Source organism: Labrus bergylta, chromosome 14 (assembly GCF_963930695.1).
Source record: "Labrus bergylta chromosome 14, fLabBer1.1, whole genome shotgun sequence".
Classification (NCBI taxonomy): domain Eukaryota; kingdom Metazoa; phylum Chordata; class Actinopteri; order Labriformes; family Labridae; genus Labrus; species Labrus bergylta.
The window spans coordinates 4014709-4031722 of NC_089208.1; the positions used below are offsets into that span (position 1 = coordinate 4014709).

The 17014-nt window shown below is 39.1% G+C and overlaps 1 protein-coding gene across 6 annotated transcripts in view; it reads right to left on the reverse strand.

Moving 5' to 3' along the window:
- Positions 1-8670: 8670 nt before the first annotated feature.
- cadm1a (cell adhesion molecule 1a) overlaps positions 8671-17014 on the reverse strand; it is a 407268-nt gene continuing 398924 nt past the window's right edge. For 5 of the 6 annotated variants that reach the window (XR_010668654.1, XR_010668653.1, XR_010668652.1 and 2 more), the window contains 3 exons: positions 16707-16835; positions 10495-13734; positions 8671-10440 (listed from right to left, as the gene is read on the reverse strand). Coding sequence is in view for 1 of the 6 variants with exons in the window: in XM_065962782.1 (XP_065818854.1) it covers positions 13616-13734; positions 16707-16835 (248 nt within the window). In the remaining 5 variants the exon portion in view is untranslated. Of the gene's footprint in view, positions 13735-16706; positions 16836-17014 lie in introns of all 6 variants that reach the window. The other variant, XM_065962782.1, reaches the window with a different exon arrangement.

Below are 17014 nucleotides of genomic sequence, written 5' to 3' on the forward strand. Positions count from 1 at the left end.
CAGTCATGACTCACAGAGTTATTTTCAGAGGAGATACTTGATTTATATTACATTTAAGTGTGAAAAATCGCATAGAAAGCCTTTAACCTTTAATTGTTTGAAACAAAAGCAGATTGGCATTTTTGGATTTTAGTAATTGCAAAGAGGATCAAATGTTAAAAATACAGATGATCAATCAATCAATCAATTATTATTTGTATATAATTCATAACATGTTTTATCTTGAGACACTTTAAAAAGAACATATGGGATAATATGCAGGAAGGGTTTCTCCTTTGTATTCCTAGCGTTCCTGTTGTCCACACTTCCTCTCCGCTGAGGTGGAGGTCGGAGCAGGCCGTGCATGAATGAGGACGGCGGTGGTTTTGGGGGTGACACAGTCCGATGGTGGTGGCTGGGCGTCGGGGACGTCGGATGGTGGTGGCCTACAATTCAAATGATTATATTAAGTATGAATTACACATATTTTAGTTGGGATGATCCCATACACTTTTCATCTAGTGCCTTTAAATTTGAATAATACTTTAGTTTACAGAAAAGTACCTGTGAAAGAATGCCATTCCCATCAGTGCTAGCTGTTATTTGTGAATATTTCCAAGTTATCAAAAGTTTTTACAGTATGCTTTACTTTAAATGTGAAAATGCTAAAGTTACTTCCTGCTGTTAGCGTAGTCATTGTAGGTCACCGTGCTGCCGTCTCGCCTCACAGAGAACCGAGTGTGGCTGCAAACTCTTTGTCTTGTTCATCTTTGCACGTAAAGGTTTCTCGATTGTGTCTCTTTCTTTGCATCTCTTCTTTTAGGTCTTCTAGGTGAATATATGTCACAGTATGTTAAGTTGAGTTCCTCCTCCTCTTAGACTTTTTGAAACAGAGTATAATCTGATAGCATCAACATAAAAAAAAAACACATCAGAATGACCCACTGTGCACAAATTGCAGAACAAAAACAATCATAACAAATGCTGAATGGCACCGAGCAATTTTGTGCTGGAGTGAAACAAACAAACGTCTCGGCGCCGCTTTAACGGGTAAGTGGCTGCTGCTAAGATTTCACAAATCACGATGACAGCGACCCCGAGAGGAAGGGGTCGAGGCTGAGTACAAGTTATGTTTAAAGAACAAAAACGAGAGATATCACATTGTCTGATAAAAAAGTGAAATGTTCGTTGTTCCTCTCTATTGTGACTACAGGGAGACATTTAGGGCCAATGGATGACGTTTACTATTTCTTAACCAGTAAGAGCAGCAGGCTAGAGTGGATTATGAGTTAGATTTGTGAAGTTTTACTTAAAGGCAGAGTTGGTAATTTCCTCCAGATACACTTTTTAAGATTATGGTGTAAATTGTCTTTAGGTCCTGACAGAAATTAATAACTCATGTTCTCTGAAAAAGGAACAAAGAAAATCCGTCACCTGTAGCAGTTTGTAAGCCTGTAAAAACTTCAACCAATGTCTGCCACGTGGTACCAATCTGATGAACCAATCACACGCCTCCCTGTCTCTCTCGTTCTCTACCCCTTCTGGAGTAAAGGCGCTCGTGCATGTAAATGAGGGGGCGTGGCTTTAGAGGGAGCACAGAGGGGAGGGGGTGCAGACGGAGCACTGAGGGAATGTTACTTTCAAAATCATGCTAGTTTTAGAAAATGACCAACCCTGCCTTTAAACAAATATCTCATCAGGGCGCCGGATAGCCTAGTGGTTATGTTGTCCGTCTAAACCCCGTTTAGAGGAACCTTTTTAGCTCCTGCTCAACATGGTGTGTAGTTCTCAGGGAAATTCTTGGTGGATAGTTCCTCTCCAGAAAATCTCCGGAACCATTTGGTCCAAAAACATTGACTGATTCTCTTAATACCAACTTAAACAATATGATCTCAGCTGTTCAAATAAATATTGAAAGTTCAAATTGTTGATAAAAAGAACACGGCTGCATTAACACACTGTATGTGTTTTTCTTGACTAGCGTCATTTTTCATCCTTTTACTCATTTAAATCCTCAGAGAACACATTGACGGAGAAGCCTCATTTACAGACATTTAATCAGAGCACACAAACAAAGTCTAAAAACTGGGGTTTGCAATAAAGGAAAGTGAATATGAAACAGATGAAAGTTAAATGTGCAGGATGATAAGAATTACAAAATGAAAGGAAAAACAATCAAAATCACTAACGCTGTTTTCACATTATGCACTCCTGAAAGTATCTAGATAACTTCAGGAGTACTCTCCTGACCTGGCTGTTCACATATGCTCCTCACAGCGGGAGACTATCCCTGGGGAGTGCGGGGGGGTCTCCTGAGGTAAGACGTGATGTAAAAAAAAACGACGCAGGAGTAGTGAATGAAAAAACACTTCAAGCATTTGGTACATTCCCTTTCTGTCAAGATTCTGTCGTTTGTAAACTTGTTTGGGGACTGGTAAAAGTGTTCTGCCACTTGTAAATTTGTTCTAGTTTTGTCATTTAGTTTTGCACTTCCCAGCCACCGTACTAAACAAATCTAGACTAAACTGATGAAATGTCACTGCAGTGTTAAAGATGTCATCTTCAGTCCGACAGTTTGAAGAACCTGAGGCCCATGAGTCCAGAATCAGGATGCAAACCTGTTCAAATCCTGCCATGTCCTCCTCACAGCACATAATCCTCTCAGTGAATAACAAGAGTACGGCCGTGATTTTTTGGGTGACAGGGTTGAATGCAGATTCATAAAATCTCTGATGAGGAACTTTGTGTTTAACGACTGCATGTATAAAAAAGATATATGGAGTGTTTCACGGCATGATGAGGACCCGGTCTGATTGCAGAGCAAGGACAAGTAGCTTAATTGTTGTGCGTTGTGTACAGGTGGCCTAATTTCCCAAGTGCACGTAAGGGTCGCCATTACCACAAGAGGTTACAGGTCTGCACTTTCCCGCTCCTTATAATCTCACAATCAATAAATCATTCATAATCACGCTGTTTCACCTGGGGATGTCAGGCTGTACATGTTTGCTTTGTGCGACCTCTTTATCTTTAGATTGAAACGGTGACGCTGACACTTTCCAACAGAGTTCATTTGATGACAATGGAAAACGCAGCGTGGCCTTCACAGACACAAATAAAAAACTGAGTTTCTATGCACGTGTAATGGATAAATCATATATTTATTTCAGGATAACGCAGCTTTAACCTTTTAAGCTCTCAAGGTTAACACATAGAGACAAGGAAGCATCGCTGACCTTTTCATTACCAGAGACATAACAGCATCACACACACACACACACACACACACACACACACACACACACACACACACACACACACACACACACACACACACACACGCATAAACACGCACACACACAATGTTTACACTCTGGCTTTATTAAGTGCAGCCATTTGCAGCTATAGAGCCATTTAAAGTGTGATGAATAGAATTCATTTTTAGGATATTGACTAATGAGTCTATAAGAGACCAACTGGCTCGCATTAAACCAGAACTCAGACGCACTCGTCCTATGACTGATAGCTTTCCTCTTGCTCCACACGTTTTCTAATCAATAGCGGTATCACCTTTACTTATTTAAGATGTTGGCTCATCATGTACCGCACTTGAGCTATGATGAGAGCCCCGAGGTGAAAATGTAATTAAAAAGATAATATCTCTCCTCCACTCAACTCATCTGCTGAATGCTGAATATCACAGGTGTGTAAAGCAACGCATTAAAAATAAATGGAGGGATTCATTTTCACTCTGACAGATAGCTCCGCCGCTCGTCAATCCCGTCCTCTGTGTTGGAATCAATAACACCATCTCCATTTATTTAAGATGTTTGTTAAAAAAGGTTCACTGCACTCATCAAGCGAGGGAAAGCTCACATTGATTTTCAGAGAATAAATCATGTCGGATTTATTCAGTGGTTTTTGCGCCGCTCCTTGACATATTACCCCGGTATTTGTTTTAATTAGAAGCGCTTCTTCTTTTTTTTTGTTTTGTTTTTTTACTGCATGTTCAGACTGTTTTATGCATGCAATGAAGATTTCATGACTGAATCTGTGGCTGCCAAGGTTCACTTCAAACTTTAAAAAGAGATTTCAACTTTTACCCAAGCTGGAGTTGATACTTGGGTTTTTTTATTTTCTGCTTAAAATTTCTTTTCTCACTCACTTGTGCTATTCAGCACTGCAACACGAGTACCAATGAGCAGAGGTCAAAATCTCCAACAGCACTTGTTGTATGAAGATCAACTTTATTAACAAAGAAGACTGACGCGTTTCAGCTTGTGGCCTTCAAGCCTTTCACTCTTCATGCACCTTGGTAGTTGGGGAAGCTGTGCCGGAAAGTCCTGCTCTGCTTTTTGAGTACATATGAGCAAAAAAAAGTTAAACTATGTAATGAGCAATAAATTTCACAAGCAACAATTGACGTGCAAATGATTTTACATTTGCAATACTTTTCAGAAACAAGACCATATTTTTTCATTTTTTATAGTGTGTATTTTGATCTTAAGTATGTATTTTTTTTAAGGCTTTCAGCGTTAATGCATTGGTCCCAATGTGATTTAGGTTAGACTGTTTTTCTTTACCATGAGCTGTTTTGTCCCTTCAGGTGCACTGTAGTAAAGCGGTCAGAGAGTCTTCCTGGTTCTGCTGTGATTAAAAATAAAACCACTGCTGTGCCTTTGAATCGTACACAGTTCAGAATTCTGACTTCAAACTAAGAATTCAAAAGTTAAAAGTCAGAGCTACAGTTTTTTTTTTAGAGGCCCTTCAAAAAATTGCCAGACGGCTCAGTCAACAAGTCAATAGTAATATCCACCTTGTGAGAAACGGAATTAAAACATCACTGAAGTATATAGTTTGAGATTCCATCAATGAAGTATACAGATGCAGCTTCTCAGACTGATGTCAGTGGGTAACCGCATCACCGGCAAAGCACCGTTTAAGGTGTGTGAATGTCTGCAGAGCGGGGGATGAAACTTACTGGTTGTTTCCACAGGATCCATGCGTGCAGCGTTCCATCCCCGCCATGGTTCAACTTGGACAGCGAGTGCTGAACGAGTGGCAACTGACTGCAGGCAAGTCAACAGTATCGAATATTTCTTATTGTAAAAGGGTGTTTTCAAACAATAAAAATAAATACTGTATATCAGAGAATAAGCACTTTGAAGCTCTTTCCTACCTCCATGTCGTGGTTACAGATGAAACACAGGTGTGCAGCACTTATTTATATATTAAATCCAAATCTCAGGATCATAAAGTAAATTTTTTTGATTCCCAAATCAAAACACTGGTAAGACTTTCTTTGCATGATTTATATGGACTGTTTAAACTGTTTCAACATACAAAATAAAATAAAATGCAATTAATCACTAAATTGTGATATTCAGTGATTAATTTCACTTTAAAAAAAAAGTTGACAGCCCTCCTTTTTTTAAGAAGTGTAAACTTTGTGTGTATCTCTGCAAGATCATTTTATTTTTATTTTTGGTTGCCCATTTTATATTTCAGAGTATTTCAGTTTGCTTGATGAAGGTTTGGTATTAAAACATTGCAGCCAAAAATGCACACATTTTGCAAGTTACACAGTGTGCAGGAGTTTGCGTGCATCTTTCAGAGAAATGCACAACATTTCAAATATACCTGTACTGACCTGTACGTGTTCAAATAGCAACATGACATAACTTCTATTACTTTATGTGAAAGGCCGCAATTTTCATTATATACCCCAATCCAGAGCATTCACTTCAACATGCTGCCCCCATCTTTTAACTCTTCTCCTTGCTGCAGCCATAATCTGAAATTCTCCTATACATTAAAGTGGTGTACTTAAGCTGTCAGTGATCTTCTTCTGCCTTACAGCTCACCTGAAAGCGATGATGCAACAGGTGCAATCTTTAAATTTCACATGCACCGCCTGAGTCTGCAAGGAGGGGAAGTTATTATCGTCATTCCCTGATCCCTGCTGCAGGGAGCTCGGTGTTTGCTTGAGAGGGGTGATGAAGTCAGAGCCAAAAATATAATCTCTAAACATATTCACGTAATAATCCACAATGAGAGCCGGCTGACTGAAGCAGCACTATTTATCAGTATTTAATTAGTGCGGCTTCATTTTGAGGCCGGATAATTGTACAAGAAAATATTTTGATAACACCTTGTGAAACTTTAAAATCCCTGAAAAAAAAAAAATAGTTTAATAGTTTAAAATGCCTGATATCCACATTCAGTACCACAACAGGAAGTAGAGTTGATTCAGTTTTAAAGCCACTAAAAAGTTACAGGATGTTAGGGTGTAAAAATGTTGACCTCAGAAATTTGAGTTTGCCAGTTTTTCAGTCGAAATCTGACATCTTGACCTGAAAAGTTCTCCAATCCATAAAACTGTTAAGGTTATTTGTTCGTACTCTACAATCTGACCTAAAGGAGTTTTTCAAAAATGACTAAGCGACAACCTCTGATTTTAAAAAATGAAGCCAATGTAGTGCAAAGCGCAAAAAAAAAAACTGTAGTTCCTAGAATGACCACTTCAGGCTGACTCCAAAAGCCAATGAATCCCCATCAAGTCAATGTTAAAATGTCAATTTTTTTTAAAGCAGAAATCAAAATGTTCACAGCCTGTTATAAAATGTTTTTGGTCTCTATAGCCCATGGTCATGGAGCAGCTTGTCAGAGTTTGATATTAAAGTGAGGAGAGCTCTAATGTAGGAGGATTTGAACGGTACGACCAGTGTGTGGAAGTCCAACCTCTCCCAACATAGCCCAGCTTCTTCTCTGCAATCATTAAGTCTGTCTTCCTTTACAGACATGAATGTTGGACTCTGAAGATCACCTTGCAGAAGTCCCTAGATGGATGCTACACCAGACAGCTGCCTGTTGTTCTGAACAGCACAGCAGGGCTGCACATGTCACCATCAAGGGGCCTGTATGCGGGGGTTGCCAAGGGGTGAGTGAGAAAATAGCTTCCAGGAGGATGAGGCTGGAAGGTCATAGCCAGAGACATCAGGAGCTCCCAGCCAGTAAGCCAGTGCTGTGTGAGCCAACACATGAGCATCGACCACAAGGATATCAAACATGCAGAAATCACTGGCGAGCTGGAGAGGTGCATGGAGGATCTGGATAACAGGAAAAGTTGCTGGAGGGCTTGTCTGAGGATGAATGAATGAATGACTGATGAGGCATATTAGGGTGCATGGCTGATTTGACAGACAGGCGTGCACATAGTAACTGTTTGAGGCTATAGGCTTTATTTCAGCAAAATCCCTTTTTCGACCTTGTTTTCAATATTTTCATTATACTAGCTGGACTTAATGCTCGACAAGCTTGATGGATGTTTTAGCAGCCAAGATATTCATTTAGCCCCCACCAACTCCACCTCTTGCCTGCTTCTCGATTGGCTAAAAGTTAGTTGGGGTCCAATTTTGTGACTCCCATCGTCCAGCTTCATAAGGCCTCTTCATAGACCAATGGGTGACATCACTGAGACTGTCCATGTTTTATACAGTTGATATGAATAATGCCCCTAAAGATGGCAGACAACACACTCCGATATCTAAATCACAAGATATTGAAAAACTCATCCATTCATTTATCTTATCTATATATAAGATATCCTTTAGTAACCCCACAAATGTTACACTCTGTTGCTGAACATGCTACACACACTTAGCCTGAAATGCACACACATGCACAAACAGGATCCTCTGGACATGCACTAATGGAAAGATGTCATAGTGAGGGCGCGCTCTTGAGCTGTTATGTGCCTTTCTACAGCGCACTTCGGCGGTGATGTAGAAGTGAACTGGAAACTCTCCAGCTACCAGACCAATTTCCAAGCCTTGGTCCGCACGGGGACTTGGACTAGCGAGCCTCCAGTTTCCAACCCAAGTCCCTACAGGCTGAGCTACTGCCGGCACAGACTAAGCTACTACACTAAACTGATAAATCCCTTTACATCGGAGTCAGTCAGTCCTCCCTATCAGTTGCTGCGACACACATTTTTGCAAAAGTGATTCTGATGATTGCTGGGATGGGATTCCAAAATGGGTCGCGTAATCCATTTTCAGTGGGTCATAAATGTGAGCCTTGAAAAAAATTGCCTCAAAAAGTCTATGACTCACTTTTAAAACATGATCTTGAACTTGATTTCATATTAAGTTAATTCTTTTGGACCTTCTGAGGTTCAAACAGCAAGATTTTTCACTCAATAAATCTGGTTGGATGAAAAATGTAATTTTTCATTAAGTAGTTAGAGCAGTTACAGAACCACTAATGTCAAAGATGCCAACAGTCACATTGGCATTTTATCACAGACTTTAGTGTCATTGGTGAAAATCCTTTATGTCTCCACCATCCATCACCCCAGACAGACTGTATCCCACTCATACTAAATCAAATGTATTCCAGTATTTCTCTTTGGTCTTAATAACTATGGCCAATACAGCTAATGGCCTAATCACAATCTTGAAAATGGGTTAAACTATATGCTTGCATTGTTGAGGATAGCTTCTTTTGACTGTATACTTCTGTTAATATACTCTATTAGAATGGTTTTTAATATCTTGAGTCTGCATAATCTGCACATATATAGTGACGAAGATGAGAAATAACAATGCGTAACAAGTTTCTATGGGTTCCTTTACCTGTTTTGCCTCAACTAATTACATTAATATTTGGAGTAAGAAATAATACCAACACTGATTATTTTGGACATTAATATCTTTTCTTTTTTATTAAGACAAGAACTCTTCATTGTTTTGTAAAAATGTCTATTTATGAACCAATACAAAATGTGTATGGGAATGTGGAACTCCTTTTTCTCCATTGATACACATTAACATTTCCCAAGAACAGCAGAGAGACAAAAGAATCAATCTAAAAACAAACGACTGGTGAAACAATCAAAACTTTTCAGGGAATCAAACAAGCTTCCAAAAAGGCGGTGGTGTGTTGAACGGTGACAGCAGTACAGCCACAACAAGTTTTCTTGATCCGGCTTCATTCCAATAAACAGTGTACTTTTTTTTATGACCTATGTCAACACAAAGCAATACTCAACACATCGTTTACAGTGCACCAAATATTAAGAAAAATACATAAAACATGTACAACATATATGCAAAATATCACCAATTTTGCCTCTTGGATCTAAAATAATGTGTTGCACTCGATTGGATGAGGATGCATTGTACTTGCTAGTGTGTCATTAAAAGGTGGGGCCTAAACTTCGCTTTCTACCTGAGGTGCAGTCACATCGGTCAGCAACGCATGAACCAGAGACACGACATTATCAAAAGAATTTAATGTGGCGAAAACTACATCAGATACACTGTGAGACAAAAATCAATTATTTTCACTTTAGTGGGCATTTATTGAAAAAAAAAAAAAAAAAAATCATACATAGCCTAAAATATCTTACTTATGCTTACTTCAAATTGAGCCCCCACCATTTCTCAATAATGAATCCTGTAGAAATGATACCTTCACTTTGTGTTATTAGTGTTCCTTTTTTATATCCGAGCTTTTGGAGAGCAAAAACATTTGGAGAAACACACCGGCAGTTCCAACCCCAAAAAAGGTTTAATATTCACAAGTAAAATATGAATGCATCAGCCTTAAGGGAGAAGACAATATTCAGTTCTGTTCCTTTATTGCAAGTACATATTTTGAAGTCTGGTTTAAATGGAAGCTGCCACGTCACTGAAGCGAAATAGTGCTCACTGTAAAATACAAATCACACAATCTCAGTCTTACAGATGAAGTGACATCTGCTCTGTGATTTCATAAAGCAACGATAACAAGTCAGTTAATAGTTTCATCAGACACCAGACCGAAAAACATCTAACCTAATCAGACCCCTTCCCCCAACCCCCCCCCCCCTCCCCCACCCGTCCATGTAACAAAGACAAAACAGTGTCATCAGCATACAGTGTTAACCTAGTGGTAATTTCTTTGTGAGTACAGAGCTTTTTAAATTAAAATCAAGTTTTTCCACAGAAGAATAAACTGTTAGAGACAGTTGGACACAGTCTCTCTGATCTTTGTCTGCAAAATCACTCCTGTATCCGACCTACTCCCACATCCAATGGAAAAGCTAAAGCATATGTCCACAGCCTCCACCCAGCCCATCTGCTGTTTTCAAAAGCTGCAGAAAAAGATATTTAGCGACAGATGTGTTATGTTCCGGAAAGTCTCAATATGGACAGACTGAATGCTGTCTTCATGCATGACTATGATATATTAAAGCTATCATATTGATTATGTGTTGCAATCTGAGGTGCACATTGACAAATTCCAATAAAATGCATTAACATGGCAATTCAAAGTATTTAATCTTGTACATGAATGTCCACACAGCAAGTAACTCCGCTAAGCCCCAAAGAATCCAATCATCTCCCAGATGGTTCAGCGTGAAAGTGGTACTAAGTGAGTCGCATAAAAGGGTTAACAACAATGGAAGATTTGATCTAACTTTTTTATCACTGTATGATTGGTAATCCTGTTTAATATGTGGTATTGATTTACGTATGTTTAAATCGTCAGTTTAAGTGTAACAGAAAAGTATTTTTCCCAAGGGGCAAACTCTGATGTTTAATGAAGCCAATGCAGAAATACAACAAACTGCAGTTCCTTAAGTGTCCACTTGAGGCTTGCTGCAAAAGCCCCAGGAGTCACATAAACACCCATTTAAAAATCCAGATTTCAACAGCCGAATCAATTTTATTTTTTATTTATTTTATTTTTATTTTATTATTCATTTTACAGCGTGGTACAAAAAAGGGTTGGAATCTGAATTGCTATTTTATTATTTTATCTTTTGATTATATGGAGGCTAAGAGATATGCATATCTATTCTTATTCTCAGACAGCATTTCCAATATAGTGACAGTATTCTTTGGGCTTCAGAACTTCCACTTTAATGGCTGACTTCACTGAGCGTCCATGTTTAATACAGTCTATGTTCTTTACCAACATTTACTTATTTGACTTCATAAGGCATAGTCAAAATAAAACTACTGGATCCAGAATTACTGCCAGCAATTGAAATAACCATCACTACAAGAAAAGTGACATTTTTGTTGCCAAAAGACAGCAACTTTTCAAGAAGCTCTATCCATTGCACTTAACACCAAAGTAACTATTTAAAAAAGGTATGATTACTAAACAGTAATCTTTATAACTTAGCTAAAACATGGTCTAATCTTATAAATGAAATGTATGAAACATCATTAATCTGCTTTAAATATGGAATGTTTCATTTTTAAAACACTCAACTATTATTGATATAAAATAGGTTTTATTAAATGCTCTATGAAAAATTATAGTTTTACATCATGATGTATTTAGTTAAAAATACAATATAACAAACAATGCATGTTTGCGGTTTAAACTGCAATAAAAGTAAGATTACACTTTCTCTATTTTAACTTGCCAAGGCATGTCCATGTCTGCCTGATTCATTTTAAGCTTTTCAAACATCTAAACTCCAAAATGTCAAAGGTTTAAACTGCAACCCCAGACCTCCACCTTAATCCACCCACATCTGTCACATGGAGGCTCATTAAGCGAGCTGCTTGCTGTGTGAACACATAATAATGACAAACAATGCCATGAACAGAACCCTCATTGCCATGTTAAGAAGCTAGGGCGTTAATGCAACCCACCACGGAGCACAACATGTGTATTAACTTCAGTTACAAACAATTAATTACTTTTGGCATTCCTCAGTGCTCCCCCAGCTGGCACGGCAAAACAGATCCCCATTCGGTTTTGGCAGGTGATACATAAAGCGAGACAAGAGAAGCAGAGGGAATGGGTTTGAGCACGTATACACACATGCAAAAAAAAAAAAAAATGATTGAACGTTTCAGCACTCAAGCTGCTGCATCAAAGCAAAACAAAAAAATTCAGAAGGTGTGATGGGAAGTGGGGAAGCCTGGCCTGTCTCTCAGCATTTCAGTTTCAAGACATTTACTTTCTCCAACATTTGCTTGTTTTACATTTTGACAAAAACTCACAATGAGCGTGATACGATAAAATCCACAAAGGTACTCCATTGTAATTCTAGTAAGTTGTAAAAAATATTTCTTAGTAAGGATTAGTGTACAATACAGCAGTGATTCCATTGGCTTGATTTACATTGGACTGTGTTTTGAATGAGATAACATGAACCTTCTGATGGGGAAAACCTGGACTTCAATGACCTGTTGTTTTTTTTAAATGTTTGTGCAGCAGATGAGTTCCTAATATAAACTGGACTGTTTTCATACTGGGGTTTGGTAAAGGGTGTCTCTTTTTCTTCTTGTAGAGTTATGTACAGTAAACCAGCGTCTTTTAGCTGCTGGTGGCCCAACATTAATCCCAAATGTTCCCCCCCCCCAACAGGCTTTTATTACTGAGGCATCTTGACTGAGAGTCTGCCAAAAAACATTTTTAAACCAATTTACATTTTCCTACTCTCCCATTTGTAAGACAAAATATTCTGGAGTGAGAGCAGATGGAAATCATTTGAATCTCATCACTACAACTCAATAAAAGCTGGAAGAAAAACAATGCTTCCATTCAACATAATAGAAGAAAAACAGCACCCGAAACCGAGGAACAAATAATGAAATGGCAGCGTGGAGAGAAAAAATAATGTATTACTTCTCTTTACTAAGACAGGTAATTGTTTAAGAGGCAGTAGGAGATCTGCTCTGAAGAACAAATTGAGGTAACAAAATGTGAATTGGATGTATTTTCCCAATAAAATTGTTTGAAATTATCATTTTGCTGCCTTTGTTTTTGATTATGTTTTTTTTTGTGTGTTCAGGAGGGGGCAGGGAGGGCATGTACAGTACACATCAAAACCTGTTTCTCATTTATGTCCTTTGTACAATGATATGTAAAGCATTCCATGCATTTTTTGGAGCTGTCAAAAACTTCAGGGGAAAATAAGAGAGAGAGGGGAAGTAATGGCTTGAGACAAATCACAGTATACTGGAAAGAGAGTTTTTGTTATGCAGGAGAGGACGCGTGTGCAGCAGACACATCTAGGGAAATGAATAAAGTGGCTGTGTAATTTTTACCCTCATACAAAAGCCAACAGCACATCGATAATTACGAGTGGGGGGGGAAAGATGGAACGGGGGGGAAAGAAAAAGGGAGAAGCAACAAGGTTATGCAAATGAGGATCAACACAAATCCAAAGTATGGATAGAACAAGGCACAGAATTTTCTGCAAATGGTTGAACTAAATTAAATTCGTACCAGCAGTTAGGGAGGTGTTGAATGGTGAAGCTCTCTACAGTGATTTCTGGCGACGTCTGGCACATCGTCCCACCCACAAAAACCCCCTTCTTAATTTACCGTCCAATTTTTGTCCTTTTTTAAATTTTTTATTTTTTTTACACACAAAACATTCCATCTACATCTGCAGACTAGACTAAACAACGGCTTAAAACCAGGCCTTTCTTTAAAACCCCGTCTCTCTCTTCCAAACCCCTCTACTCGCGCTAAAGGTGATCCTGATCCAACTCGTATCCCTCCATCACAACCCCCCCCCCCCCCCAAACCTTTTTCCCCCCCATGCCCCAGCCCCAAAAACAGCTCGGCGTCCCAAAGAGGACACCATAGTGAGGGGCGGGGGGGGAGGGTCCTGTTTTGATTAGATGTAGTACTCCTTCTTTTCGTCCGAGTTGGTGTGGCCTCCCTCTGCGTTAATGATGGCTGTGTCTGCGTCCGCTGCGTCATCCGCTCCTTTGGCTTCATGTGTGAAGTAGGTACCTGAGGAGGAGGAGGAGGAGGGGGAGGAGGAGGAGGAGGTGGAGATGAAGGACAGTGTCAGGGACTGGATAATGGCCTGCTGCTTAGATGGTACAAAAGATTAAAATGTGCCTCTACATCCCACAGCACCTAATTATGCAAATCCGTCTCCATGTGGCAATTTACACAACCCGAACGCTGGGAAGCTGTAATATTCAGATTATACCTCATTTTCCCTCTTCTTCATTCAAGATTGGCACATGAAAATCAGGCATTTTTTAAAAAAATGATCTCGAGTGCGGGGGAAGAGCACGGCTCGCACCTTCAAATTAACCTTGTCAAGTTCGGCGAAAAGGAACTAGCCAGCACTTCAAACTTAATTTACAAGATTTATTCACATCCTATCATAGGAGAGGTTGAGAACCGAGGCTGTGCTCGACATCGAACGAGGTGAGGTGCTCTTAAATAACAAAAAAAAAAGAGATGAAAAGGTTTGTGAATGGGAATGTCAAGGTTGCGTGTAAGAAAACAAAATAACTGATTTTTTTTTTCTTTCTTGTTTTACTTATTTGATTTCAGATTTTTATTACATCCAAAAATAAATGAATCTGACACTTTAAGATACATTTTGTAAGCCATCATCCTATATGTGATAGCCTACTTTTTTTACATGTCTTAAAGCAGCCTGAGTTTGAACAGTAATTGTCGATTTATGCTGTAATTTAACGACCCCCAAAGCCAATTAAAAAAAACTTTCTCTTGAGTTGGCTTTAGGGTTAAGGTTTGCGGAAATCTTCTTTAAAGGTCCCATCTTAGGCTTTTTCTGGTTTTATATGCTCTTTAGTGTGTTTTCCAAGTGTCCTGTGCATGTTTAGGCACATCTATGTGCAAAAATTCAAAGTCCGCAGAAACGTGGCTTCTCCTACGTCCTCCTGTTAGCTGTAGCATTAGCCGCATGTAACGCTCGGTTCTAGCCCCCCTTGATAAAAATGTGTCAGTGCGACGTCATTGTCAGTGTGAGATCACTGATCTAAGCCCATTGGCTCGTTGTGGCAAGCCCTGCAGCTCATGTTGAAATTTACAAGACGCGTGCTGAGCAACTGACCAATAACGACAGAGCGGATCGGCAGACCAATCAGAGCAGACTTGGCCCACGTGGGGTCTAACAGTGTGGGCTCAACAGAGTGTAGCTGACGGACTCAGAGCGGAGAGGGAGCAAGGAGGAGCAGTTCATGAAAACAGACACTTTTTTCAGACTTTAGCTATTGTGAACGTACAAAAGTAGGAACATAGATTAAATATATGAACCCCAAAAAGGGCAGAATATGGGCTCTTTAAGAAACTTTCAGATTTGTGTCGAAATTGGCGCCCCCTGTGGACAAAGATGTACATCTAATCTCTTTGGTCTTCTTGTGCCATACATGCATATGTAGAGTTTTCTGAAGAGGAAATCTCACCCTGCTTCCATTTAACAGTCAGCTGTATCAATAATCATGTGTTTTTGCTGTTGAAAAACGGCACACTCCTCATCTACTTGTGTTTACATGCAGCGTGCAACAGCATGCAGAAGGTTTTCTATAGCTTTGTATCTCCACTAGAAGGGCATCCAGCAAGACCTTTTTTTGTATTTTATCCATTTAAAGGCTTTATATGTGATTTTTTGATCCAGCAGATGTCGCCCTTGAGCACCAGCATGAAACCAAAACAACTCGTGCTGCATTGTTGTGTTAGCATGCTAATGCTAGCGATCTTTATTATGCTGGTATCTTCACACTGCATGTAAATTTACCTGAAATGAGCGTGATCTAGAAACACAGTTAAGCAGTGAGTACAGTATGTTATTCTTCTTTTCTCTAGTCCCTCAATTAAACAACTTTTATACACGAGGGGAGGAGTCAGCCGGCCGTCCAGGCGATGTAAACAAACTGAAGATAGGACTCTGAAAACTCTGAAAACATCACAGACAGTGGGACTCGGGTGTTACACCCATTGTAGACAGTCATGACTCAGAGTTATTATCAGAGGAGATACTTGATTTCTATTATATTTAAGTGTGAAAAATCACATAGAAAGACTTTAAAGGACACACTGATGTGGTTTCTCCACTGGGAACGCCTCTCAAAGAGCACCCATTATCTTTCTGGCCACTGCATGGGAACCTTGGGAGGTCATTTTGTCATGTTTTCTCCAATGGAAAGACACTTTGAAGGACTTTAAAATGTTTTCTAAACCAGGACGAACAAGAGGGTACGTTTGACCACTTTCTCAACTTAAAGGGCCCTAAGAAGGGAACATTAAGATTTCATTAGAAGGGCCCTTTGGGGGGAACAGATGATTTATTATTATTATTATTTGAACATCGTTGCACCATTGCGCTCTCTAAGTAGACCAGTACTCATAGCACTATACAAAGTGTTTTTTTTAGATCAGAAATCTTGAACTTTCCTCTGAGATCTATTAGCAGACCACAGAAATTATTTTTTACCTGTGCAGAGGAAGCAATTAGTTCAGTTTGATCATTAAACATAAAAAAAAGTCTTACACCTTTAAATTGCCTCATTTACAGTATTTCCTTTTTTAAAGTGCTTAATGGATCCAGTTCCATTTCCTCTCATATGAGAAATATCAACGTGTGAAATTTGTTATAGATTATAATTATTTCTCGGATAAGAGGCCGAGCAGACTAAGGTGTGCTGTACAATTCATCATGACTGCATGAAAAAAAAAAGTAATTTAACTCACCATCAGTAAGCCGCAGCATTAATAGCCATCGTTTTATTTTTTTTGGAATGGATGTAAAATGAGTTTACCTGATGAACTTCATGACCTCTTGGATTAGATGTGTTTCATAGGGAGGCAGTATGCTGCTTACAAACACTTAACAATTATATAGGTTTTTTTTTTTAAATCCAAATGACCTTACTTTATTCACACTTTCTACAACAGTTAATAAACGACTTTGTTACAAAGCTGTTTGGAGCCAGGGCATCTACCTTTGTGTCTTGCAAAGTAGCGCCCCAAGACGATGAGTAAACACAGCATGGCAAAGACGACCACGGCCACCACTCCTCCGATGACTGCATGGTCCACTGTTCTGGGCGCTCCTTCTCCAGCTCGAGAATCTGAAAGCAAAAAGAAATAAAAAAAATCAACGCAGATTGAAAGCAGCACATGGTTTTACAATGAAGGAAAAAGCAGTCAGCCAATAAGATTTGATATGTCATAGAGATTAACTTTATATGTCATGTGGAACATGTGGTTTATAGATAAATAGTTTAAAAGGCTTGTTGATCATAAAGTT